The sequence below is a fragment of the Podarcis tiliguerta genome, assembly GCF_965153285.1.
Source record: "Podarcis tiliguerta genome assembly, chromosome: 4".
NCBI classification, from domain to species: domain Eukaryota; kingdom Metazoa; phylum Chordata; class Lepidosauria; order Squamata; family Lacertidae; genus Podarcis; species Podarcis tiliguerta.
In genome coordinates, this window is record NC_139537.1 from 24,131,662 (window position 1) to 24,158,804 (window position 27,143).

A 27,143-nucleotide genomic window follows, 5' to 3' on the forward strand; every position below is an offset into this window, starting at 1 on the left:
TATAATAAGTGTTTTTATATTGCACATTGTATAGTTAGTCATATATTGTATACAGGTTCAAGCCTTATATTGGATATGGGTTTAATATAAAATACGCTTTTGTATCTGCATGGTTGGTTCACTCAGATTGTCCTGTATCTCGTGCTAGAATACTGCACAGGGAAAGTAAACGAAATCTGAATGTATTATTTTGATTCCACAAGCGGAGTATGATCATTGCTATGAATCCTTTGCAGAGATAGGCTTGGCACTATTTCTCTTTTGCACATAGTTCCAAGGGATCTGTCTTCTGAGCTTCTTTCAAATAGAAAGTAATAGTTCGATTCTGGCTGGACTGATTTCTCACTGTAGTGGAAGGTGTTTCCTGAGAAATAATTTGTTTTTTCCCTTTTAATTAGGGACATGATTTGAATATGGCCAAAATAATTTAGCTGGCTGGAAAGACAAATTCTTTAAATTGCCTTTTAAAAGAAAAGGTTACTGTAATATGGAAGGCTTTCCCTGGCTTTGTTAACAGGGAGTGTTTATAGAATCATGGAATTGTAGAGTTGGAAAGGAACCATGTGCTTCATCTAGTCCAATGCTCTGCAATGCAGGGATCTTTCTCTGAATGTGGGGCTCAAACCCATGAACCTGAAATTAAGAGTCTCACACTCTACTGATTGAGGGAACTCGATTTCTCCTCCCCTACTCGTGATTGAGAGCAGTTAGTGTGTACACAGGTTATTTGGGGGTTTTTTTTTTATCCTGCTTTTCAGCAGAAAAGGCTTCCAGAGCAGCTTATATAATTAAAATAAGACAGTTCCTGCCCACAGGCTGACCATCTGAAAGACATGACAAAAAAAAGAAAAGGGAATTGGACGAAAGAAAAAGAAAATAAGCGAATTCATGCACTGTTTCTGAAAGTTTAAAATTAGACATGAATACTTTCTGTAGAGTTCTTTATTCACTCCCGTCATTTAAATGCTCTAAAATATACTTAATTTAGCTACTTCAGGATCTTGGTTGAACAGTTTGAAGTACAACTGCAGCAGTACAGACAACAAATTGAAGAACTGGAAAACCATCTTGCCACCCAGGCAAACAATTCCCATATAACCCCACAAGGTAAAAAGTTCGTGATTTCACCAGTTGCCTTAATTGATATGTCATACCGCACTTTTTGCATCTGGCAGACTCACAGGGATTTGTGTTCAGATGTTGCCAAGGCAGTAGAACATGGACACACCTTAGTGTCGATTTGATTCCAAATTTAGGGCCGAAGATACAGAAGCTAACATAATTGCTGGGATCCATAAGGTGGGTTCACACACCCAGGACAGGGCTGGCACCAAAGCATTATTTTTTTTTCTTGCAAACAGCCTTCACATATATGTCCTTTGACTACAGAACCCAAGCATTTTTTTAAAAATCTGAGTGAGATCTCCCAGGATCCCCTTGACCAATGAAGAGAGGCTTAGAGGAGGTTTGAGTCTGTTTACATATTTCACTATTATTTGAGTTCCTGTATCACCACTACATTGAGGATTTTGTATCATACTTCTCAAGTGTGTACGTTAGTTGAAATGATGGCCTAAGTCTAAACTTCTTGTTTCAGAAAGAAATAATCTTGCTGATAAAACATCAAAAGGACTGTCACCTCCGTTCTCTGTATGTTTAGAGATATCTTTTCTTCCCCCATCATATTTTGACAAATCCCCACAGTTTCCTTAATGCGGTGGTGGCTTTATGTGGTAGCTTTATGGCAAATTACATGGTTTCACTGTGATTTGTATTGCAATGTGACTTGATTTTCAAATTTCCCTGTCTTACAGATTTATCCATGGCTATGCAGAAAATCTATCAGACATTTGTAGCTTTAGCTGCACAACTTCAATCCGTACATGAAAATGTGAAGGTAAAGATTGCTTTATAATGTGAAATTGTGACATGATTATCTGGCTTCTTTATGGTGGGTTAAACCACAGAGCCTAGGACTTGCCGATCAGAAGGTCGGCGATTCGAATCCCCGCGACGGGGTGAGCTCCCGTTGCTCGGTCCCTGCATCTGCCAACCTAGCAGTTCGAAAGCACATCAAAGTTCAAGTAGATACAGTAGGTACCGCTCCAGCGGGTAGGTAAACGGTGTTTCCGTGCACTGCTCTGGTTCACCAGAAGCGGCTTAGTCATGCTGGCCACATGACCCGGAAGCTGTACGCCGGCTCCCTCGCCCAATAAAGCAAGATGAGCGCCGCTACCCCAGAGTCGGTCACGACTGGACCTAATGGTCAGGGGTCACTTTACTTTACCTTATGTTGATGAATTGTTCTGGCTCCTAGTTCAGACTCGAGTGCCTTTTTACTTCCTGCATTGTTGTATCTTCTTAGATTACTTTCTACTTTTTCTTTTGAAATGGAACATGTTGCTGAAATGTTCCTTGAGGGACTTTAAAGCTAGGAGTTTTTGAAAGTTCTTTTTTTCGAAGGTCAGACAGTTAGTCTAGCAGCTGTTTCCTGATGGCTTGCTAAATTCATAATGTGAAGTTCTTTAATTCTGAGAATCATGGGCTTTCAGAGGCACTGTTTCTTTTCATGGTGCTCAAGTTACCAGGTATCATTCAAAATAGTACTTGATAATCTTGAATAGTCTTATTTTTGAAGTGGAGCTGATTCCTGTCTTCATTTATTGTGAGGTAGCCATATATTTACAGTAGGTGTCGCTATACACCTACTGGCATTTAAACTAGGGAAACCAAGGATTATTTCTGTTGCTAGTAACATACTGTATTCTGTCACCTGCTGTGTTGATATCTACTGTGAGTTCAGCAAGGGAAATCCTAGCTAGTTTTGTTGTAGAAGCATATTTATAAAAATTTCTCTCTTGCCTTTTACAATAAACCAACTCAAGTGACTTGCAGTAGTAAAACACAATATAACAAATGCAATTAAACCAAAAAGATAAAACAGCAGTCCAGGAGATAAAAGGCCATTAAAACATCTTGCATACTACTAAACGCCTGAGAAATTAGAATGAACTCTGCCCAGTTTTTGAAAGATAATGGAGTTGACAGCAGGCAAATATGTGGGGGAAGTTGGCTTTCTGGGTGCCACCACAGAAAAGGCCCTCTCTCTGTTAGTCATTCAGCAGCGCCTGGAGAAGTGCATTTCTCCAGAACCTAAACTGACAAGAAAGTTCATGCAGCAGAAGATATTGGTGTAGATATTAAGGCTTTAAAGGTCAAAATCACTCCAAACTGAGCCTGGAAACTGGAAATATCTAAACCTTCAACATTTACTTAATATAATAAGCCACTTTGAGCTTATGGAAATGTAGAATATACTTTAAAAAACAGTACATCTCTAGTATTCTGGTTCCGTGGATCGCCTCTTATCTTTAATAACTGCCAATGCACTTCAAGGCCTGTTTTCCAGTTTGTAGTGTTGCCATTGTAAATGTTAGCTCACTTGGTTAGAGCGTGGTGCTGATAATGCCAAGGTTGCAAGTTCAATATTTGATATTCCTGCATTGCAGGGGGGTTGGTCTAGACCAGGCATAGGCAAACTCATCCCTCTAGGTGTTTTGAGACTACAACTCCCATCATCCCTGACCACTGGTCCTGTTAGCTAGGGATGATGGGAGTTGTAGTCCCAAAAACACCATCAGGATCCCTTCCAACTCTACAAGTCTATGATTCTATAGCAAACCTTTGAAAACTGTAGGATCAACTAAGATAACCTTGGCTGTCTTTTTCAGATGCTCAAAGACCAGTATCTTGGTTACAGAAAAACCTTTTTGGGGGATGCTGTGGATGTGTTTGAGGCCAGGCGAACGGAAGCAAAGAAGTGGCAGACGGCCCCGCGTGTTACTACTGGACCGACCCCTTTCAGCAGCATACCAAATGCCGCAGCTGTTGCCATGGCTGCAACACTTACCCAGCAGCAACAGCCTGCTACAGGTCTGAGTGCATTCAAGTTATAGCTTTTAGTGTTAACACAAACGGTAAACTTGTACAATGTTTTATATAAGGTCTTCCTTTGTGTTGGAAATTTAAAAAAAAAAAATTTGTGAGTAACAGTTCATCAAAACGTAGGTAATAGAAAATGCGGGATAGACTTAGCAATAATTATATACCCAGTATTTAATCTTGTGGTTTTTTATTTGTAGTAGCTTGTTTACTGTATTACTCAACCCTTTCAAATGTGAGTCTTTGTCATCTCTGAATACACGTAGGAGAGCTTATCTCTAAAATTATGACACTATTGTATAAACTTTCAAATTTGTTGGGAAATCCTAATTCAAATTTGTTTTCCATTATAGCACTTTGTAATTTGAAATTATGCCTCAAAAGGTAGACGAATGTAAGGACCATTAAAAATATTAAGAGAGTTGATTAAAGTAGTTCAGAACTGTGTATAGAAATGGGGGGGGGGTGTAACTGAGGTGTTGATCAAGGGTGAGCAAAACATGGGTAGAAATTAAACAACTTGGGGATGGAGATGTTGACTTACATTTATAAAATACTCCAACAAGATATCTTATTGACTGACATATGGCAGTCTAGGTGCTTGAAGTGAGAAGCTAGGTGGCTGCTTCTTTTAAAGTGCCTACCTTCCAAGGAGTTTGGGATCTGCTGGTTGCATTTAGAGAAACTCTGAAACTAGATGATTTTGCCTAAACATGGGCTTGAGCCCAGGTAGCAGTCTCCCTTCTGGACATATCAGAGAGTTTCCTTGGCTCTTGGTGTCCTGTCTCCATCAACCACACCTTTGTGTTTCTGGTGCTGGGCAAAAAGCAACGCAGAGCATTTCTACCTAGAGAGGTATTAAATGAGGTGCTGCTGTTGTAGTATTGGGGTCTACAGGGTATTTCCAGCTTTAACATACAGTTAACTGTTGACAGCTGGATACTATAATAAGTGAATCCAAATAGAACATGATGAGATCGAAAGGATTGCTACATCCTTCTAGCTTACTGTAGCAACACAATTTATTCTTTCCCTAGAATTGTGCCGAAGTATGACAACTTTTGAATGCATTCCCCCCCCCCCCCAGTTGTTGTTGGTTTTTCTTATGGAGGGAGGTTTGAATCTGATCTTTAACTACCATAGTCCTCTAAAACCTTTTCCCAAAGCTGTTGAAGCAATGCTGCCTAAACACTTTGTAAAATTAAGGGGAAAGCACTTTACCTGAAGCCTGGTAGGAAACCTCTCTCAGAATCCAAAATATCCTTCCTTGGAAGTGAAATCCATTGATTCAGTGGAGCCTGCTTCCATAGAAGTGTGTGATGGATTGCTGCAAGCGGGATGGATCCGAAGGACTGTTTAGTTTCGGTTTTCTTTTGCACTTCGGTAGCGTAAAGCATAGAACAGAGCTTCTGTGAGTGGGAGGCAGCTGCCCCTTACGGAACATAAAAGGCACCTTTTGTATCCAACCTTTTGCCTTTTCTTCTAGTACAAAGGCAGAAAGGTAGGGAAGCGAGTATTTGAATTTGTGCCATCGCTGTAAATTGTATTAGGCCTTGAAAAGAGAAAATTGCAAAAAAAGAAAGAAAGAAAAGAAAAGAGAGAGGCCATTAATTTGGAGGTGCAGCTGATAATGTTACAGCAGTGTATCCTAATGGTATAGCTGTAGATGACTGTGAATATTGAAAGTGTCAACGGAGTTTGGAAGGGCCATAGCTCAGTGGGCAGAGCATACGCTTGGCATGCAGAGCTTCTCAGTTCAATAAAGGTTGAGGTTTTTGGGCAGCAGGGTTAGTAAAGCCTCAGACACTGGCTGCCAGCTGCCAGCCACAGCCACAGCCATTTGGAGCATTGGTTCATAAGCGGCGGCTGTGTGGTTTTCCATCAAAAGTTGCCAAGAGGTCGCAAAAGGTATTGCTCATTCTGTGAACTAACTGGCTGTCTTCGATTTGTGTTAAAGAATATTCTGTAACTTAAATGTTAGTGAGGTCTGGTATTTGTGAAGATTCTTGTATTTATGACATAGGGGAGTTTCCCTGGAATAGAAAAGTAAACTTTCCTGCTTGGCAGGGGGTTGGACTCGATGGCCCTTGTGGTCTCTTCCAACTCTATGATTCTATGATTCTAAGTATGGCAGCAGAGGCCATAGGGTTGGGTTTATGGGGTTGTTGTTTTTTACAATCACGCTCCTTTCAGAAGTCAAACATTCAGTGTTAATGAGTTTTGCCAGCTCTAGGATATTTTCTTAGCTGGAAACAAATGCCTGTGAAATGGTTGGCTAGCTGGGAATAATGGTGACTGCTCCACTGTAGCAGAGTGCCTCACGTTCTGCTCAGCACAGGTTGTATTAAAGCTGTTTAGCCTAGGTAAAGTAGGAATTAAAATAATTAATTTATTGTCTCCTTGGATAGCTGTGTCATCAAGACGTTTTCAGGTAAAAATAGTTTAGTGTAGTTACTGCCTTAAGTGTGTGTTGCTACTGACTAAGCAATCAAGATTTGATTGGCTTACCTAAAAAGCACTTTGCCTTGCTGTGTTCCAACACCTTCTAGCACCTAAAGTTTTAGGGATACCCTAACATGTTACTGTCCAGAAGCTGTTGGACTCATCTATCTCCCATCAGTCCCAACAGGCCTGGTCAATGGTGACGGGACTTGTAGTCCAGCAACATCTGGAGAGCACAGCATTGGCTACCCTGGTTTGTTATGTCATTTGACTCTGCAGAGGGTGCAATCGCTGGAAATATTCGCTGGAATGAATGCCTCTCCAAATCATAACACTTCATAGGACCCTGTGCTTGAGCTAGTTGTGTAGTTAAAATCCAATGCCTTGCCACAAATTGGAGCTAAGCTAGGGTTAATTCACTTTATTTTGAAATAGGCTTAGGGCAATTTTGGTTGCACCTTTATTGTCAGTACGAAGAGACTTGAGCAATGATATCTTGCAAACCTGGTAGGGAGCGTTGCTGATGTTTACCGTAAACGGGCTCTTAGTAGTGAGCTCTTATTTATTTAAACTAAAATTGCTCCTTAGGAGAAAAATATATAATTTTTAAAAAATATAATGCAGGTAATTATAGTTTAAACTATTTCATAACATGTGATCCAAAGGTGACAATGTTTACTTACGTGTTTTGGCATGGACTATCTCTAGTGTTACCTAAGTTATGTACGCCTAACTTTTAAATGAGAAGTTATTTGGTTTTCTGGCAGAGTCGCATTAATTCGAGATTGCCATTAAGTTGAAAGTTTGTCAGCTTTAACTACGAAATCCTGTCTCTCCCCCCACCACCATAACTTGAATATAGGTCTGTTTTGAACTATTTTAAAAATCTAGAGTATGCTTTTTATGCAAGCTTGGCTTGGGGGACTTTGGTGTCATCAAACTGTTTAAAGGTCTTCCGCCAATGGTGCCTCCTAGGATGGAAAACTGAGACACTTCCTTTAAAAGAGAACACTGGACACTTTTTTTGTTAGAAGCCTAACTTACTTTGGATTGGAATTTTTTTAAGGAGCTGCTAGGTAGAGAGTATATCAATTTGTTTACATCTAGTTTTTATCTGTCAATGCAATGCTTGTTCTATGAAAAGAATAAAACGTTAGATCCTGGCTGAATTAGTTGAACATGGTTCCCACTGAAATTGGTGGGATAAATTAGTCAAGACTTTCCTTACTTCCTACTCCTTTCGGTAGAAATTATGTTCAACTGGCTTGGTCTGGATCTGACCCAAAATCTTTAGTTAGTGTATAGTGCATACTTGGAATACAGAAAGAACCTCAACTTGCCAAATAAGTGCTAAGTACTAATTGCAAGTTCACAACTCTAGTTGCCCTTTACAGCATAAGTCTACCTTGAATATAACAACCTCATTTTTGCATTGGATCACCTAAGGTCTGGAGATGCTCCTTTCAAAAGATGCAATGCAGAACAGTGCCTTTTGCTTGATATTTGGCTATCTGTTTAATTAGCAGTTGTGAGAACTTGAATCTCAAGTGTCTGTATATTTACAAGGCCAGAAGGGGACCATGAACACTGTCTGATTTGTACAATACAGCCTAAAAATTGTCACCAACTATTTTCTTTTCTTTTCAAATGGCAGTCATGGTAGATGAATGTACTGTAATGCAATAACCAGGCAGAAGAACTTGACAAATTTTAATTGGGAAGATCAATATCCAAAAAGGAAAATTGAGAACCCCTAGAATCCTGAGTAGCTTTTGATAGTTAAAAAAAAACTTGCTGGTAATCATATTGCAAGTTGTCCTTTACTAGCATGCATTAGAGTCATTGCAGGAATACACAAATATGAAGACACAGGCACAGTATTTGAACTTGTCAAATCCTTCAAGTTTAACTAATGCACTGTTTGCTGTGCTTAAGGGTAGGAATGCTGACTGTACTGTGAAAACTGTTAAGTAGCTTTTTATAAGTTACAAAATTAACCTCCAGATATTTTGTTACAACTTATTTATAATGAGGGGCTAGTACATAGTTCCCTCCCCACCCCGCACAGGACAATGGGTTAAAAATATCCATTTAATCTTGGCATATAAGCATGGATTTTGGCAGTGTGCATATGTAGGGAAACCACTGTCTCCAATCTTCTAAATGATGTTAGAAATTTCTGAATCTGAAATCTTGAATGTATTGGTTAAGGTACACATCTGTGCCTTTTCTGTAAATGTTTATTTAAGCAGGCAAAATGGTTGTAAATGTAGCAAAGTTCTAACAACTCAGTAACTATCATTTTTTTGTGTGAACCAGTTTTAATTGTCATGTTTTGACTTGCTCTAAAATGATCAATAAATTTAATAAAACAAAGTCATTGTCTTGTGTTTTATCAACTTGTTTCACTTTGTTTTTGGTGGGTTGGTTTTTTTTAAAGAACTTGGATAAAATACTCAAATGAGTATTTAATATCAGACATTTATAACGTGGTAATTTTAACCATGTTCCTATAAAACTTGATTTTTAAAGAATCACTTCTAGCTGCTTGTAGGATATTCAGATATAATTCCAGCAAGGAGCAGAAATTCTAACTTACATGCTGAGTTGTCATAATATCATGGTTTCATGCTGTGGCGTAATATGCTAGGCTTACCAGTAGTTTCATCTTGTATTGCATTTCGTATCTTAAGAAATTACTGATTCGGATGCTAAGATAGTTTGGGGCGGAATTATTATGAAAGTCTGGGTGCTTCAGAAAGCGTTTGTTAAGCTGTGATTATTTACTCTCTTTAATGGAAGGGTTTACATCATGGATCTCTGTTGCGAAAGAGTAAGGCAAGTTTTGTTTTCATTTTTTTTTACACCAGGGCCACAGCCGTCTCTGGGAGTTAGTTTTGGAGCGCCATTCGGTTCAGGTATTGGCACTGGCTTGCAATCAAGTGGCTTAGGGTCTTCAAGCCTTGGAGGTACACTTTAACTTTTTCTAATGTTTCACTGAATTACTACTATACAGCACTTCCTGAATTGGACTAGGCAGCACACGTCACCCGTAGAACTAAATTTATTGCAATTGTAAGCGCCCATTGAAAGAGTGGGACAAATCTACCTTTCTAGTCCTTATTTCCCTATTCTCAGCCAAGATGATTCATTTGCATTGCCATCTCCATCATGCACCCTTCCACCTAATCTGCCCTGATCTCTATGCTCATTTGGGCATCTGTTTGATAGTGTGAGATCCCCAAGACTTTAGCCTTCTTAGAATACATCAAGGCATCTCATCTAAACCACTTCTATTTAAACAGACATTTTGTGGGATGGAGATGACTGGTTGCCTAAATGTATATTTAGGCTTCTGTTCTTTTGTGTTTGCACATAGATATGCTTCTATTATTTGACATGTGCCTTGATCGTAGGGAATAGGATGCATTTGGAACCTAAATTAGTGCACGGTTCACAAAAATATAATTTCACTGTTGTCGGTACCAGCTTTTTGGCCTATTCTGTTTATATGTTTTAGGATCTATTCTGGGACTTGGCTGGTACAGCACACACTTCATCCCCTGTTGCTGATACGCACAGAGAGGTGCTCCATTTTCCTTTATGCCTGAGCAACCATGAGGTTGATAGATCTCTGCGGATTCTGTAGAATAGCCACAGCAAAACTCCATGTCAAGCATATGTTGCTAAACTGGTGCATTGGCAAATTTCCCTTGAAGAAATGACCCCTTTGCCATCTCCTGGTCTTTAAAGTCTGCACATATTCTGTGCGTGTAAATACAAGTTATTGTGTGAGTGTGTACAGGAAATCCATGGAGAATAAACCTAAAGCTGTCAGAAACGCAACAAGAAGCGCTGGTGAAGATACCCCACCATATAAAGTAGCTGAGATTAGCTGCAATAATAGAATAGCAAACCGAGAGGTGCAAAAAGCATTGTTAAAGGATATAAAATCTTTTTAAACTTGCATGAGCTGCAGCGTACTACTTTGCCATTTGTGTTAGGTTTCGGTCATGATTCTCCCTTCACCTCCTGTTTCCAGAAATGGAGGCGTAAGCGCAGCTGTCTGTACTTTCTGAGTATACATATTCCTGTTGCTCAGTAAACTACCAGCCCTATGTGGTGGGAGCAAGTGGAGTGTGAAACCGGCCTTCCTGAAGAGTCTTGCCAGGTTATTGCTATTTCCAGCAATGGGAGATGCTCCACCCATTTATTGCCCTAAGTGGAAGTGTGGGAGTTGAGATGCAAGACTTCCTTTCCAGCCATGTTTGGGGAAGGCATTTTATTACCTCCTTAGTAAGAAGGCTGATGTAATCTTATGCATGCTTGCTTGAAAGCAAGTCTGCTGATATCATAGCAGTATTCTGTTTTCTTTCAAGTAAATTCTATAATTGGGGGTAGAACCTTTGTCTCCCAAAGCAGAAAGTTGCCTCTCTACCACAATAATTGGAGGGAATCTGACTTGTTATTTACTCAACTTTGGGTTTGACAAGAATGCCAAACTACCTTCTGTGTCTGCCACCAAATGTCTAGTCCAACCCACTGCCTTCTGAAAACACATCCAGGTTTGACAAAGTTAGTCCTTTAACTTAATCAGTTGAACCTACTATGCATCTCGTTTCCCTAACTTCCCTAATCTATTAAGAGCAATTGAAGAATGTGTGTCTGCCTGCAGACTTTTCTATTTAATCAGACTTAATAATGAAGTCTTGTGCAGATAAACCCCTTTTTTAACCTTCCCATGGCAGTTCAATAACAATAGCTCCAATGCTGCAGAGTATATGTTGAAGGGACATTGCGGAAGGCCAATTCTTGAAAGCAAACCTAGCCCTGTGTGTATCTTAACGTGTGTTCCCTGTCTTCACTATTGTTCCACTAGGGTTTGGAAGTAGCTCTGCTTTTGGAAGCAGTGGCACGGGTGCACCATCTTTTGGATTTGGAGCTACAAATAAGCCTTCAGGAAGCCTTAGTGCAGGTTTGTTGTGTTCTGAGTGTTAAGGTATTATAAGTTATCAATACCTAACGCATGGCATCCACCTTAGTCATTGCATTCAAATCTTCTGTTTGTGGAAATTATAGTTTTCAGAATGGTATTAGAAGCTCCCATCTGTGGAAGGATAATTTAGTAGATTAGAAAAGTGTTTTTCATTTCCTTCCCGCAAGCTCAGTAGTGAGAATCCATAGGCCCCTCCAAGGGAATTTTGGGCTTGCTTTTCTCAAACACTGTCTCCCTCAATGCTGCATAGCAAATCTTTCAAAAATGAGGGAAAGAAGTCATTTCAGCAGCTTTGTAAAGACATGCTAGCTATAGATGCAGCCATCTATTGGTTGGAATGCAATTTCGCATACTAGCTTGTTTCAAAAGCGCCAATTGCTGCCAGCTCATTTATTGCTAACTAATCTAAACCAGTTATTTCTCCAAACCACTTGCACACCTCTCAGTGAAGCGTTGGCTTATGACAATTGTTTTATGCCTCTTAATTGTAGTTAGGCAGTAACTTTGTAAGTTTACTTTTGAGAAAAGCAAATCCATATCTATTCTGGGTGCATGTGACTAGCTGTATGATAGTTCATATTCTAGCCTTTGTCCATTAAAAGGACTCGAACTATCTGCTGCACTTTTGGGGTTAAAAGTAAGAGTTGTACCTAATACGTTTCCCAAACTGGGTACCCCTCCGGGTGGATAAGGTCAGGTTTTTGGATTATGTAGTCTTTACGTACAAACCACTTAAATACAAAAGTAGCCCTATTGGAAAATGCTTAAGAACTTAACTGCACCTGCAGAATCTACTACCTTCACTATAGACTCTTCCTCCCCGCCCCACTGAATGTAGATCTGATGTTGATCAAAACACCTTTCCTTGAAGTTATTGTAAGCTAATTGGCTATCACCATCAACTCATGGTTGCAATGTTAATTGGATTTCCAGCTTAATTATTAACTTCCTTGGATGGCTTTAATGTTAGTGTGGAATAGAAAACGCTTAACAACTATTGACAATATGTGCAAGGAACTTTTTCTCATCAGGTAGCTTCATAGACTTGCTCCTCACTTCATGTTATTGATTTATTTACCGTTAGAATATTTCTAATCCATCCTTAATTTAAAAGCTTTCCAACATACAAATAGAATTTCAAGCCAACCAATAAATGTGACAAAGTAAAACAAAGCTAAAAACAGAATACCACACAATTCCAAAAACCATCTAAAATGTCCTAGGCAAATGGGAAAGGCTTCACTGAAAACCAGGTAATATCAGTGCCAGATGTTCTAGAGTGGCACTCTGACAACCTCCTTTGTTAAAGCATAACATACCTCTGCTAAAGATGGTAATATCCAGATTTAGTGTTTCTCTTAAGTATCTTAGTTTTTCAGGACATGCCAGGTCCTGTTTTCTGGACTCATCGGAAAGGAAGAGAGCTTCTCTTCATGGTAGAAGGGTTCTAATGTGCTGCTTCATTTAACACCTGGTTCTCTCTAGAAGCAGCACATAAGGCCTGAGGTTTATTAGTCCCAGTTACTGGGATAAGAAGGGCTTCTGTTGTCTGGTCAGATATACTTGTATATGCAGGTGATCCCAGTGTCTGGCTCAGGGGCACAATATGTAATTGGCTCTGCCCCCTGAGCTGCCAGTTTCCTTTTGGCATGACCACCCCACCTGGCTCCAGCTGGTGTACCTGTCAGTTCTAGTGAAGAAAAGAAAAAAGTAGATCCCATAAGCCCTGGCGTCTGTCCATGCCTGGTTTAAAGAACCAGAACTTGCTTATGACCTGCCTGAAATTTATTCCACAGCTTCAGTACAGTAGATTGTCCCTAGCTGCCTTGGCTAGGAGACTGATGTGATCACAGCGTCTCTCACCTTCAAATATTTTCCCCTCCTCTACAAGGCTTTGGCAGTTCGAGCACATCTGGGTTTAACTTCAGCAATCCTGGCATCACGGCATCTGCTGGCCTGACTTTTGGGGTGTCCAACCCAGCCTCTGCAAGTTTTGGCACAGGAGGACAACTTCTCCAGCTGAAGAAACCCCCAGCTGGGAACAAGAGGGGGAAAAGATAAATGTGAAAAGGGGGGTGGGAGGGCTAGGGTCAGAGAAAAGGGACAACTCATTGGCATAAGTCATCCTGTGGGGAAATCTATTTTTTTAAGCTGATATATAGTAGGTGCTCTGTGTCCTTGGAGATTTATAACATTTTGCTACTTCTTCCCATTCTGGATTATAAAACGTAATTGTAACAAACAGCTATTTTTTGGGTGACTCAGAACTCGCGTAAGAATCCTTTTTTTGGGGGGGGGGAATCATAGTTTTTAGATATGCACTTCATTATTAAGAAACTGTGTAAAACCACCTATTTAACCTAAGATTAGTAGCAGGATATTTTTGTTAATATGCTTTAAACCATATAGAGAGATGCATATTTGGTTTCCTTGTACAGGTAAAGTATATTCTAGTACAAATGCTTGAGTCCATGTCTTCTGTTTCTTGATATGGCCTTTTAAAAAACATCAGGGTGGTTTTGTGAATATGTGTGTAAATATATACAGTATAAACGCACACTCGGATATGTATATGGGTACATACCATGCATTTCAGACCTTGTCTTGTAAGACAGAACGTTTTCAAGTTTGTGTTTTGGGTTCTTTCTCCCCTCCCATGTTGTGGCAGCATATTGGAAAACCAGCTGTAACATTTACTAATGCATGTGAGACATTGTGGGCTGTTTTGTCTGTTTTCCATTTCTGTTTTGTTTTCCATTCAGTGCTTTAAATGAACTGGATGTTCAATGTAAACATTCTCAGACCGGTTTGGTTCTCAGCTGTGGCGGTGTGTCTTTGCTGTACAGTTGCTCAACTGCAGCCACGTGAACTACAGGGCTTCAGGTAGATTTTTGGAGGGCTGATGACTGATTAGTGCATTCTGAAACGGCCTTCGCAAACAGCTCACACAAGCGGTGTGGTCTTGCAAGAAGAATACATGGGAGTGATACCGCAGATGCTTCCCAAAGGATGCTTTGAGGATGCAGAAATGTCTGCCCATAAAAATCAGTGTGCTGCTCTCCCATGTTGGGCTGTTCACATGAGCAGGTCGTGTGCACGAGTGGTTTGCATAAGATGGGGCTGTTTTGGAACAGATGCTTCCACTTAAAGTTAGGGCTCACTTCCATCCTAGAGCAGACAGACTCTGCTTCTCTCATCATTCTGCATGAATTGATGCTTACAGGTAGCAGGCATGGTAAGAGGCTACGAAGGGTCGATCACAGCAGGACACTTGAGAGTAAACTACAATATTTGACACAATTACAATAGTAATAGCCTTGCATTAGTTGAGCTGCATCTCCAGCTCAGTGAATGTTTTAAAACAGAAACAACAGGAACATTTATTGCCTTAAATGAGGGACTACAGTCATAGTCCTTGAACTGTGTTGCCAGCACAGACCCCATTCACTTCACTGGGGCTTGTGCTAGGCCATCTCTTTTGAGGGCCGGGCTGCAAATTAGCCCATCAGATCATTGCTCTGTGTGTGTGTGCGCGTGCGTGCGTGTTTGTGTACAGAATTTTTGTGAGGTCTAGCCTTTTTACACAAAGAATATTTTGTATATAACTCCAAGCAGATATTCGTAGTTCTCATCTAGGCACCTTTAAAAACAAAAAGATAAGCCGTGCACGTATGTATTCTCTGGTTTTGAAGTTGGTTGCTTTCAGGCATTACTATTTTTGTAAGTTCTGCCAGCGTTTTTTGTCTTCGTGCAACAGCAAGTCATCTGGCAAATGTGTGAGTCCTGAGTGTGATGCATTCAGAAGTAAGGGGAATAGCTTACTTAACACAAGTCTTTTCACCTTTATAGATGAAGTATGGGCCATTTTTCTTTTTCTTTTGGAAGGAGGAAGAAATTAAACTTGACAGAATTAAGGAAAACTTAAAAACAAATTTCAGGCCACTGTTCTGTTTTGAATTTGTATTTGGGCTCCAGCAAAAAAGATGTGCAAACTTGGGTGTATGTTAACTGCTTTTTACAATATTAAAATGTTAAAATTTCTTTGTATATAATTTGTGAACCTATTTTTTTAACTGTGTTGTCTTTGTCCATATGTGCATCTTTTCTGTTCTACAAATAATAAAACGGATTGAAGTGTGATGTGTCAATAATACTTGCATTTATTTCTGGATGGTGTTTTCATTCCTCTTGGGCTGTGATATTGACATGATATTGTGCTCAGTGGAATATCGGTCGTGCTGATTCGAACAATATGTTTTCTGTTACATAAGAACAACCCTGAATGTTTCCCAATATGCATTTGTATGGCCAGTGTAACATATGAAGCAATCCAATCCCTGGATTTAACCAGAAGCAATTCCTTTCAGTTCAATTATAGAGCGGTTCACACTATTAAAAACACAAAATACATAACAGTAACAAAAACAATACACGCATCCCCAACAGTTTAAAAGGCCATAGATTGTTTAATTCACCAAAGGCCTGGTTATAGAGAAACGTTTTGGCCTGGCGCCTAAAGGCATATAATGAGGACGCCGGCCGAACCTCCCTGGGGAGAGCATTCCACAAATGGGGAGCCACTGCAGAAAAGTCCCCGTTCTTGTGTTGCTGCCCTCCCAACCTCTCATGGGGGAGTCACATGAAGAAGGACCTAGAATCATAGAATCATAGAGTTGGAAGAGACCACAGGGGTCATCGAGTCCAACCCCCTGCCAAGCAGGAAACACCATCAGAGCACTCCTGACATATGGTTGTCAAGCCTCTGCTTAAAGACCTCCAAAGAAGGAGACTCCACCACACTCCTTGGCAGCAAATTCCACTGTCGAACAGCTCTTACTGTCAGGAAGTTCTTCCTAATGTTTAGGTGGAATCTTCTTTCTTGTAGTTTGTATCCATTGCTCCGTGTCCGCTTCTCTGGAGCAGCAGAAAACAACCTTTCTCTCTCCTCTATGTGACATCCTTTTATATATTTGAACATGGCTATCATATCACCCCTTAACCTCCTCTTCTCCAGGCTAAACATGCCCAGCTCCCTTAGCCGATCCTCATAAGGCATTGTTTCCAGGCCTTTGACCATTTTGGTTGCCCTCCTCTGTACACGTTCTAGTTTGTCAGTGTCCTTCTTGAACTGTGGTGCCCAGAACTGGACACAGTACTCCAGGTGAGGTCTGACCAGAGCAGAATACAGTGGCACTATAACTTCCCTTGATCTAGATGCTATACTCCTATTGATGCAGCCCAGAATTGCATTGGCTTTTTTAGCTGCCGCGTCACACTGTTGGCTCATGTTAAGTTTGTGGTCAACCAAGACTCCTAGATCCTTTTCACATGTACTGCTCTCAAGCCAGGTGTCACCCATCTTGTATTTGTGCCTCTCATTTTTTTTGCCCAAGTGCAATACTTTACATTTCTCCCTGTTAAAATTCATCTTGTTTGTTTTGGCCCAGTTCTCTAATCTGTCAAGGTCGTTTTGAAGTGTGATCCTGTCTTCTGGGGTGTTAGCCACCCCTCCCAGTTTGGTGTCATCTGCAAATTTGATCAGGATGCCCTTGAGTCCATCATCCAAGTCGTTGATAAAGATGTTGAATAAGACCGGGCCCAAGACAGAACCCTGTGGCACCCCACTAGTCACTCTTCTCCAGGATGAAGAGGAACCATTGATGAGCACCCTTTGGGTCCGGTCAGTCAGCCAGTTACAAATCCACTGAGTGGTAGCATAGTCAAGACCGCATTTTACCAGCTTCTTTACAAGAATATCATGGGGCACCTTGTCAAATGCCTTGCTGAAATCAAGGTAGACTACATCCACTGCGTTCCCTTCATCTACCAGGCTTGTAATTCTGTCAAAAAATGAGATCAGGTTAGTCTGACATGACTTATTTTTCAGAAATCCATGCTGACTATTGGTGATCACAGCATTCCTTTCTAGGTGCTCACAGATTGTTTGCTTAATGATCTGCTCCAGAATCTTCCCTGGTATTGATGTTAGACTGACTGGGCGGTAATTATTTGGGTCCTCTCTTTCCCCCTTTTTGAAAATAGGGACAACATTTGCCCTCCTCCAGTCTGCCGGGACTTCGCCTGTTCTCCAGGAATTCTCAAAGATGACTGCCAGTGGTTCTGAGATCACATCTGCCAGTTCTTTTAATACTCTTGGATGCAGTTCATCTGGCCCTGGAGACTTGAATACATCTAAACTAGCCAAGTATTCTTGTACTATCTCCTTAGTTATTCTGGGCTGTGTTTCCTCTGCTGAATCATTTCCTCCAAATTCTTCAGGTCGGGCATTGTTTTCTTTATCGGAGAAGACTGAGGCAAAGAAGGCATTGAGGAGTTCAGCCCTTTCTGTGTCCCCTGTTTGCATTTCACCATCTTCTCCTCTGAGTGACCCCACTGTTTCTTTGTTCTTCCTTTTGCTACGAAAAAGGATAAACAGGTGATAAACACAGAGTCTGGGTCTGTTCATATGAGGAGAGGCAGTCCTTGAGGTATTGTGGTCCTGAGCCTTTAAAAGGCTTTATAAGCCTCGATCACAATGGACAGAAAAATGAACTGTCGTCGTACTTGGAGTTGCTGGTGTCCTTTGTCCATTATATTCACGTCTGCAATTGTGTTGCTGAAAAACACTGGAACTCCTTGAGGGTGGAGAGAACACCCTGAGTCCTCCCTACACTTAGGAACATTTTACTGATTTGGCACTTGGGTTGGATAGGTCCCAATTCAGCATTTAAATATTTTAAAATTTTGACTGACTCAGTACAATTCTATGCTTCATGTTACTTCTTCTTTTTATTAATTACAGTATAGGGTGGTATCAGGGATCTGTTAGCTTCTAAGGCATCTCACATCATACCTTACAACCTTTATTTTTTGTCTTCAGCTCAAAACCTGGATAGATGAATTAAAATACTGAATGATCCGTATCAGTTGTTGTTTCAGCCACTGGCCATTACAAAAGATCATGAAAAAGTTACCCTTGATATTGGACGTTTGGTAACTTTAATACCTTGGGTGATAGCTAATTTGAGTCATGAAGTGGAATCCTTATTTGCAGTCTGTATACACACAGCTACTTCCCCCCTGAAATGGTTTACAACATAGCAGGATAAGGAAATGCAATGTCTGTGTACTATTCTATGTAGTTTGTGCAGGAATGCCATATGGATTGTGTGCTTCAATGGGATACACACTGAACATATTCTCAACAAAGAATACATTAGCCCTTTACACAGGGCTCTCTTTGTGTGTGTTTTTGCTGAGACACAGCTACCCCCAAAAACCCTCTATAATTTGTATCTAGATAAGTAAATCAAATGTTTGACTCTTTGTTTCTGTGGTGCTTACGTAGGAATGCCTAGTGGATCAGGTCCAGCTCCTAGTGTATCACCTGTTGCAATGGGAAATATACCAAAGATATTTACAACGGATTATGCATCAGGTAAATTTTGCAACCTTAACGTTGCCGCAGGGATCTTTGCTCTTGTTGCAACACTAAGCAACTCTGCATGGAATTGTTTCAATTTGGTATCAGGATAAGAAAAACAGGTGTTTGACTTTTATTTCTATGGTGCTTATGCAGGGGTTTCGAGTTCACCAGGTCTGACTCCTGCTGCATCGTGCACTTCAGTAGGACGTTCACCGAACCCATTCACGATGAATACACTAGGTAAATCTGTTAGTCTGTAAGGTGCTGCAACGCTTTGGTTTTTTTGCTGTAGCACAAACACCCCCACCCACCCATAGAAATTGTTTACAATCAGATGTTTGTGTTCTATTTCTGTGTGGCACTTATGCAGGAATTCCAGGAGGCCCAGCACCCAGTGGATCATGTACTTCAATAGGATCTGCCCCAAACATATTCGTAATGAAGACTGTGCCAGGTTAGATCATTTCTATGACATTTATGCTCTGGTTCTTACTATGCTTTTCAGCTCAGAGGTAGCTGGTGCAGGAGGGTGAAACCTGAATGGATTTCCACTGTATAAAGTGTTTTACAGGTCTCGTGTTGACTTTCCCCAGAGATAAGGAGATAGATGTCAGATTACAAAATATTAGCTTGCTGAAATCTGCTTGGCAAGCTGTGCAGATAACTGGGGTTTAGGCCTGCACTCATATCAGCCCCAGCAACGATGGCCAGTGGCGAGCAATGAGGGGAGTTGTAATTCAGCAAGATCTGAAGGGCTAAATGCTCCCTGCACCTGAGATAACTTTTCTCTAGGTCTTTCCTAGCTAAAGACAACTCTTACCCTACCTGAAGACATGCATTGTCCAGCAAGAGTGGACCATAATCCACTGGTACAGAATATGCTTTGTTTTCCCTCCCACCCAAAAGAGAAATTTTGGGCTCAATCCTTGCAACTCCAGCTAAAAGATTTGAGGTGGGATAATTCCCCCCACCCCCCAAACTTGCTGTCTGAGTCTTTGGTCAGGGAGGAAAGCACTGGATTACATGGAATCATACATTTTTTAGAGTGGAAAGGAACTCTGGGGTCCCCCCCACCCAAAAAAGCTCTGATCATTATATCCACCTTGCAACCTCAGCAGATGGCTGCCCTTCTTTAACTGTCTAATGAATGAGAACTCACCATCTTCTGAGGCAGTCCATCAAACAGCTCTTACACATACCTTAATCCTGCCACACATTATCATTACCACTAGGTGGCAATAAGTGCCTAGTAGTCCAGCCCCCAGCCCCCCCCCCCCAATATCAGTGGAAAGACTTCGGACCTCCTTGCTTTTCTGAACTGATACTACTACTACCAAAGATTTTCTACCCACCATGCAGAACTCCACACTCGGCTCCAATTCAGCAGGCACCTTCTGCTTTTAAGTGAAAATAAATACATTAGGAGCTCCAGCCACTGAATTCCCATACAATATAGGAAGCTGCCTCAATACTGAGTCAGACCATCTATCTCAATATCGTCTGCACTGACACCTGTTCTGCCCTATATATATGTAAAGCAGTATTTAAACAGTCATGAGTTCCCCAAAAGAATCCTGGGACGTGTAGTTTGTTAAGGCCGCTGAGAGTTGTTAACAGACCCTTATTCCAAAACTAGTTTAACAATCAATCCCTCTCCACAGAGAACTCTGGGAATTGTAGCTCCGTGAGGAGAATGTGGGTCTTTCTGACAACTCTCAAAGAAGAGTTGCTATTGTTTTGTTTTCTATTTATTTGCGCTTTTATCTGTCTTGTGAATCACCTTGAGAACTTTGGATGAAAGGTGGTATATAAATGTAATAAATAATGACAAATAATGCGTTCCAGCCTCTCTGGCCCTCAGGACACTCCCCAGGCCACGCCATTCACCCCCTCCTTGAGTGTTTTTGCTTGGCTGAAATGTGTTAGTGACATCTGATAATGCCTCTTTATTGCCCTAATGGAGGGTACAGAGGAATGGTGTGTGTGTGTTTGTGTAGAAGCTGGCCTGCTGTAAAAAAAGAAAAGGAAAAAAGTGAGATTTACATGAATTGCTCCTCCCACTTTTGTCTCTAGCCACACCCACCACTGGCATGTGATTCCTGGATGTTTGCTTTGGGAAGGGAAGGTGGCCTAATGCATGAAAATTATTCCCAATCTCCTGGCCTAAATTGTTTTTTCTCTTTACCTCAGGCATCATTAAGCGGCGTTCACCAGTAGCACTTAGCACCATCCTAGAAAATGGGGAGGTTACAGCAACGAAATTAAACTAAGGTGCATAGAATTAATCTCCCGGACAAGAAATGGCCGTTCTCTCTCTCTCCCCACCCCCAATGCCTTGATCCTAATACAGCACTGATACCAAGACCAGACTTTGTACCTGTCGTTTTTTCTCAAGAGTTATTTCAAAGGTGACCTAGGCTTCTTGATCTGTGATTACATCCCTAACAAAGCTTAAAATGAAGGTAGGGTTGCCAATAACTTCTTGGTACGCTCCTGTGCCTTTAGCAGCAGCTGGTTCTGCAGCAATGGATATCTCTGTGTTATGGGAAGCTTTGCCTGCTAATTCCTGCATCTCAATAAGCTGTTAAAAGCATAGCTATAGAGGCAGTTTGAAAAGCTGGCAGTCCACAACAAAGTCACATGTTGAGCATTTATGTGCAGGCTGTATCCTAGGAAAGAAAGGATAGAGTTATTTGCCTTATCCTGAAAACCCAGAGCAACTGGGTTGCTTTGTGGTAGAACTGCAAGCATTCTCAGAACATGGTTGCCTGAACCCAGTTTCTAACTCAAGGCCCACTGAGGTAGCATAGATTTCCTTGGTGTGTGAATTGACCGTTTCACATGTCAAATATTTTTCCATCAATGAGTTTTATTTTTTCCACATTCCAGGCAAGTAGGGCGGGGGGACCTTAGGCCAAATGTGGCCCTCCGAGAATATCTGGCTCTCATGACTCTCCCCAGGTGCCACCCTTCCACAGCTACACCTTCCTCCAGCATTTTTGCCTGACAGGAATGTATTTTTGATTCTTACTTGCCTGGATATAGGCTAGGGAGGGTTGTGTGAGTGTGTGGCCTACTATCCAGAGGTAAAATTTGCATTTGTTGCTCCGCCCACTTTTACCTTTGGCCTTGTTCACCACTATCATGTGACCTCTGGAAGGTTGGACTGAAAAAAGTTCCCCAACTCTGACATACACCCGTAATTCATTATTATAAATGTATGAAGATATGTAATTAATCATGTTCTGCACAATGCATCCATAGTTACAGCTTCTTTTTTACGTTGGTTCCAGTGCAATAATAACCGCATACAACTTTTCCTTAAAATTGTATCCTTCCCTCCTGTAATTGTATTTCATAATCTTGATAACCACATGACAAATCTCCATACTACTGCTGGATGCTGCAGGCTGAGGCATGGAAATTATTTGTGTAACTTGGTGAGCCAGATGGCAACTTGCTTTGCATGACCTGGGAAACTGTGCTGAACCTTTGGGTGGCAGTTCTACCCATTTGGACTGACCACCATGGTTTATTAAATGAACAAAGGGAAACAGTTTCTGCAGCTGAAGAGACAAGCCCACTATTCATCATTAAAAGTGCCCTGCCTCTTCTGCATTGCTGCTGTAGCAAAACAAGAAGCAACTCCTTCCTTTGGATCTCAGCTTCTTTCTATAATGAAATAGAACCCTAGGTCCATGACTTTCCTTTCTGAAACATTTGTGGCTTTTAAACCATGGCTTTATTTTAATAATTGCACTTGACATAAAATATTCGAACAGGCTAAAGGCTGGATTAAAATTCTATGGTGTTGATTTCAAACGTTAAGGCACTCTCGAAATTAATTTTAAATTGCAGCTGGGTTCATGTTAGTTTAACTCATAGCCCCATCCTGCATCTCATATGTGGAGACACAGATGACCTCATTTCCAAGTGCCCTCAATTTTACACCTTCCACAAGCTCTGTGGCTGCTAAATAAAACAAGACCAAGGTCTTCTCTCCCTTCCACCCCAATTTTCAAATACATCTGCAATGGGGAAAGCAGTATGAGCTCTGCCATTGTGTGTTTATATGTATGTGTGTGTCATTCTCCTTGTGTGTGTGTGTGTATATATAAGCATACACAGAGTACACGCACCATTGCCAAGGTTGTGTGTGCGCGCATGTGTATTCATGAAATGAATTAGTATTTTATATGAAAAGTCTCTCCTGCACTCATCCTCTCAACTGTGCTAGGTCTAACTTGTTGTTACCATTAACTAACGAGTTAACATGCTTATAATACCCCAGCATTCTTTCTTAAAAGTAAACCAGTGAACTAAATGGACCAAACACAGTCAAAGAAACCTATTTTTGAAAAAGCAGTTAACTCATAAACATAACCAAACCAAACCCCTCAAGCTTATATTTGGTTATAGACATAATACAGTGGTACCTCGGGTTACAGAAGCTTCAGGTTACATATGCTTCAGGTTACAGACTCCGCTAACCCAGAAATAGTACCTCGGGTTAAGAACTTTGCTCAGGATGAGAACAGAAATCATGTGGCGGCGGCGCAGCAGCTGCAGGAGGCCCCATTAGCTAAAGTGGTGCTTCAGGTTACGAATAGTTTCAGGTTAAGAACGGACCTCCGGAACGAATTAAGTTCTTAGCCCGAGGTACCACTGTACCAAGATGGTATTGTTGGGAGGCTGATTCTATCTCCTCTGAGGTATAACATTGATCTGGGCAGGCTGAATGTCAGGGCCCAACAGTTAACTTCCACGGTCCTAGGACCCCAGCAGACCAACCAACACTGGCATCTGTCCTGGGACCTCCATGCTAGCAGGTTATGAGCCACCATTTTTAATTTCCGACACTGCCCACCAGACATCCGGCATAGGGGTACTCCCTGCTCTGCCTCTCCCGGACCTCACTTGGGCTTGGGTGGAGAAGCAGGGAACTGAAGGGGGCAGGAAGGTCAACCTGCCTGGCCCAGCCTCATCCCCCTTGCTTGTTCCTCCTCACTCTGTCTGCCTCCTACCACTGCCTGTTCACACACTGGGGGGGAGTCACCAACTTCCAAGCTTCCCTATATCTGGAGTCACTTTGCACACTCCCTCTGTCTCCTCCCCATGCGCCCTTCCTGTTGAAGTGGGTTGGTTCCCCGTTTTATACTATTTCACTTATGCACGCGGGGGCTTGGAACATAACCACCACATAAGTGGGGTAGGGGGAGCCTGTATATCTCTATGTTATTTATTTCCTTTGTGGCTGAGCGTGCCAGCCTTTGCTATTGGAGGCCACATGATTCAAAAGCAGTTCAGAGTGATGGTTACTGCAGAAATTGTTAGAGAAAAGGCTGGGTTTTACAAAAGAGAAGGTAGCTACGTAGTCATTTTACACTGCAATCCTGGTAAGTCTATTTACTCAGAAGTAAATCCTGCTTCAATCGGGCTTACTCCCACGTAAGTGCAGCCATACAGTGCAAGCTACAAAACATGTCTATACCCAGGCACACGGAGTGTTATTGTGCGAAATGATTACACAGAGTTATTCCCAAGATTGTTGCCTTCGTTTCTTAGCCCTCGTAAGGAAAAGCAAAGGAAAGGAGTCAAGAAAGAAAACACATTTTTATTGAGATGTAAATTACGCTTTAGCTCTGTGTATTATTCAAATCTGTTGCTGAGGAAGAAAGGAATATTTACCCGTCTTGGGTTGCTGCTGACTCAGGAAACAGGGGCAGGGGGAGGGAAATCACTCAAACATAAATATTTTATAGAGACACTCTCCAATATTTCTATTGTTAGTGCTGCTCCCATCATGTATTATATACCTATTGCAGGGGACGTTCAGGGTGGGATTCAGTCACATCTTAGCAAATTAAGGCTAAGTTGATGGAGAGGTCTTGTACAACAAACCTCTTCCCCCAAATATTGGATTCCCCCCCCCCCCAATAATTGCTGGGGAAATGTGCTGGATAGTGTGGGGTAGCATTTGCCTTGACACAACATCATCTAATCTCCCCACAAACAAGATGTTGTTGTTGTTGTTTAGTTGTTTAGTCGTGTCCGACTCTTCGTGACCCGGACAATCTCATATAATAACAAATCAGAATGGATGCTCAACAAGCAGGTTGTCTGGAAGAGACTCCAGGGTGCTCCAAGACATGTATCGTATTTATTGTGAGATGAGGATTCCTCATGCATGCAAGGTTTTTGCAGCAAACACAGGATGTTGTTCACATCAAATGCGAGCCCATATGCCCCCCCCACCAATGTTGGTTATGGCCTGTTTTTGATATCTTGTAGTCTGCATATGCTAAATTGAAGCAATGTCTGGAAGCCACAATAAACATTAAAGCATACAAGTGAAAACTAGGAGTCGTTCCCAACATTTCTTGTAATCAAGGATGAAGACTCTTGTGGCCCTCCAGATAGTTTTGAACTTCAACTCCCATCAGTCCTAGCTAACATGATCAATGGTTATGGATGATGGGAGCTGTAGTCAAGTAATGCGAGAAGTGACACAGGTTACTCATGGCTGTTCTATATCCGGTTATAAACGTAAGCGTTTTCTAGCCTTGTGGCTGGAAATCCAAAGCAGCGTACACTAGTACACACTCTCTCTCTTACAGAAGGGATGGGGAACCTGTGGCCCTCCAGATATTACTGGACTACAACTCCCATCATCCCTGACCATTGGCCATGCTGGCCAGGATTGATGAGAATTTTTCTTTTTTCTCTACATAGCAGACTAGTGAGAACAACAAAAAAAGCAAACTAAAGGAAAAGAAAAAGGCTAGTGTTTTGTATAGTTTGGTGCAGCAAGAAAGTACCCACATGAACAGAAAATGCTCAGAATTAATAATAATCCTACAAAAGCAAATACAACTTGATTTGGAGCCAGTCCAAGAAGCCAAATCACGGGAGCATTTTCCTAATCAAGATGTGGAATAATTTTGCTCATATCTTTATATTTTACAACAGGAGTGAGGAACCGTTGGCTTGCCAGAATGCTGCTGAACTACAACTCCCATCAGCCCTACCAAGCATGGCCAATGGCAAGGGCTTTAATGGGAGTTGTACTTCAGCAACATCTGGTGAGCCAAAGGTCCCCCGCTCCTGTTTCATAAAAGCAGAGCATCTGCTTGAAAGTTATTTTCATGAATCAGAATCTTTTGTTCCATATAGGTCTTTGGCTCTGAAATCCTGATGGTTCATTCCAAGCATCCTGAGGGACCCTATCCAAAGATCCCTTCAGACCACTCAGTTTTGTGGAGCTGAAGTGTTTAAGAACATCTGTCATCACCAATTCTGTTGTGGTATTTGCACAAAATCCAGGAAACTCATTGAACCATTGAGTCAATCAATTCTTATAATACAGACAGAAGGAACATTACTTCAGCTCAGCTGAGAGTAATATGTGTCACCCAGAGCTGTAAGATTTGCTGTAGTGGCACAGAAACTGAGAACAAATGTATTGCCACAAATGCTGCAAACTGTCAAAATAAAATGTGCTTCAAAACATAAGGACTGCCTACATGCACCCTGTTCATTCCCTGCTTGTTTGGGTACAGTTTTATCCTATTCTTGATTTCATCTTCTTGCAACAATGTCCAACTCTTGAAGCAACCTAGATGATTAAAAAAATAGTATTTCATTGCAAGGACATTGCAAGTGTTTTGAACATGTTCAGTAATTGTAGTCTTTTGGAAAGGCACTCTGGACAGGATCAAGGATGTGACTGGTAACATTCATTTAATTCAAGGTTAGAGCTGTACAGATATATATTTCTGGAGGAGGTTTGCAGACAACTGATAGTATTTTTGCTAACTGTGGAATATCTATTTCAGCTTCTTGGGGGTCTTCAACCATTCCATGTTGGATTGGTTTTCTCAGATTTTGACATTAGCTCTGAAGAAAACACTTAAGTATTAAAGGAGACTGAAAGGAAAAACACCAACCAACCCATTTATTGAAAGAATTGCCAGTTGGGTAGATGTGCTGCTGGAAATTGGAGGAAGAGAGAGTGCTTTTGAGACCTGTTTGTTAGGCCTCCCAGAGGCATCTGTTTGGCCACTCTGAGAACAGGATACTGGACTAGATCAGCCATTGGCCTGATCCAGCAGGCTCTTATTACGCTATTTTTTTGCAGCAAGAACAACAAGGAGTCTTTGGGCACCTTCAAGTGGCATAAGGCTCTTTGCATTACTTACTTAAAGTTGGAATTTAGTTGTCAATTCCATTGGCCAGGAGGAAGCCCTCCAATAGACTCCCAAGGGTGGGGGTGTTCAAAAGGGCATCTCTAACAGATAGGATGCTTGCCTTATAAGGAGCCAGACCATTGGTCCATTC

General features: G+C 41.3%; 1 protein-coding gene across 2 annotated transcripts in view; it reads left to right on the top strand.

Moving 5' to 3' along the window:
• The window catches only part of NUP58 (nucleoporin 58), a 32,568-nt gene extending 11,398 nt beyond the window's left edge, over nucleotides 1–21,170 (top strand). The window contains exons 11-19 of one of the 2 annotated variants that reach the window (XM_083437147.1): nucleotides 989–1,107; nucleotides 1,815–1,897; nucleotides 3,732–3,933; nucleotides 9,255–9,353; nucleotides 11,264–11,359; nucleotides 18,729–18,818; nucleotides 18,960–19,046; nucleotides 19,177–19,260; nucleotides 20,997–21,170. In XM_083437147.1, coding sequence (XP_083293273.1) covers nucleotides 989–1,107; nucleotides 1,815–1,897; nucleotides 3,732–3,933; nucleotides 9,255–9,353; nucleotides 11,264–11,359; nucleotides 18,729–18,818; nucleotides 18,960–19,046; nucleotides 19,177–19,260; nucleotides 20,997–21,076 — 940 coding nt within the window. In that variant the 3' untranslated portion in view covers nucleotides 21,077–21,170. Of the gene's footprint in view, nucleotides 1–988; nucleotides 1,108–1,814; nucleotides 1,898–3,731; nucleotides 3,934–9,254; nucleotides 9,354–11,263; nucleotides 11,360–13,271; nucleotides 15,521–18,728; nucleotides 18,819–18,959; nucleotides 19,047–19,176; nucleotides 19,261–20,996 lie in introns of those variants that run through there. The other variant, XM_083437146.1, reaches the window with a different exon arrangement.
• Nucleotides 21,171–27,143: the final 5,973 nt, after the last annotated feature.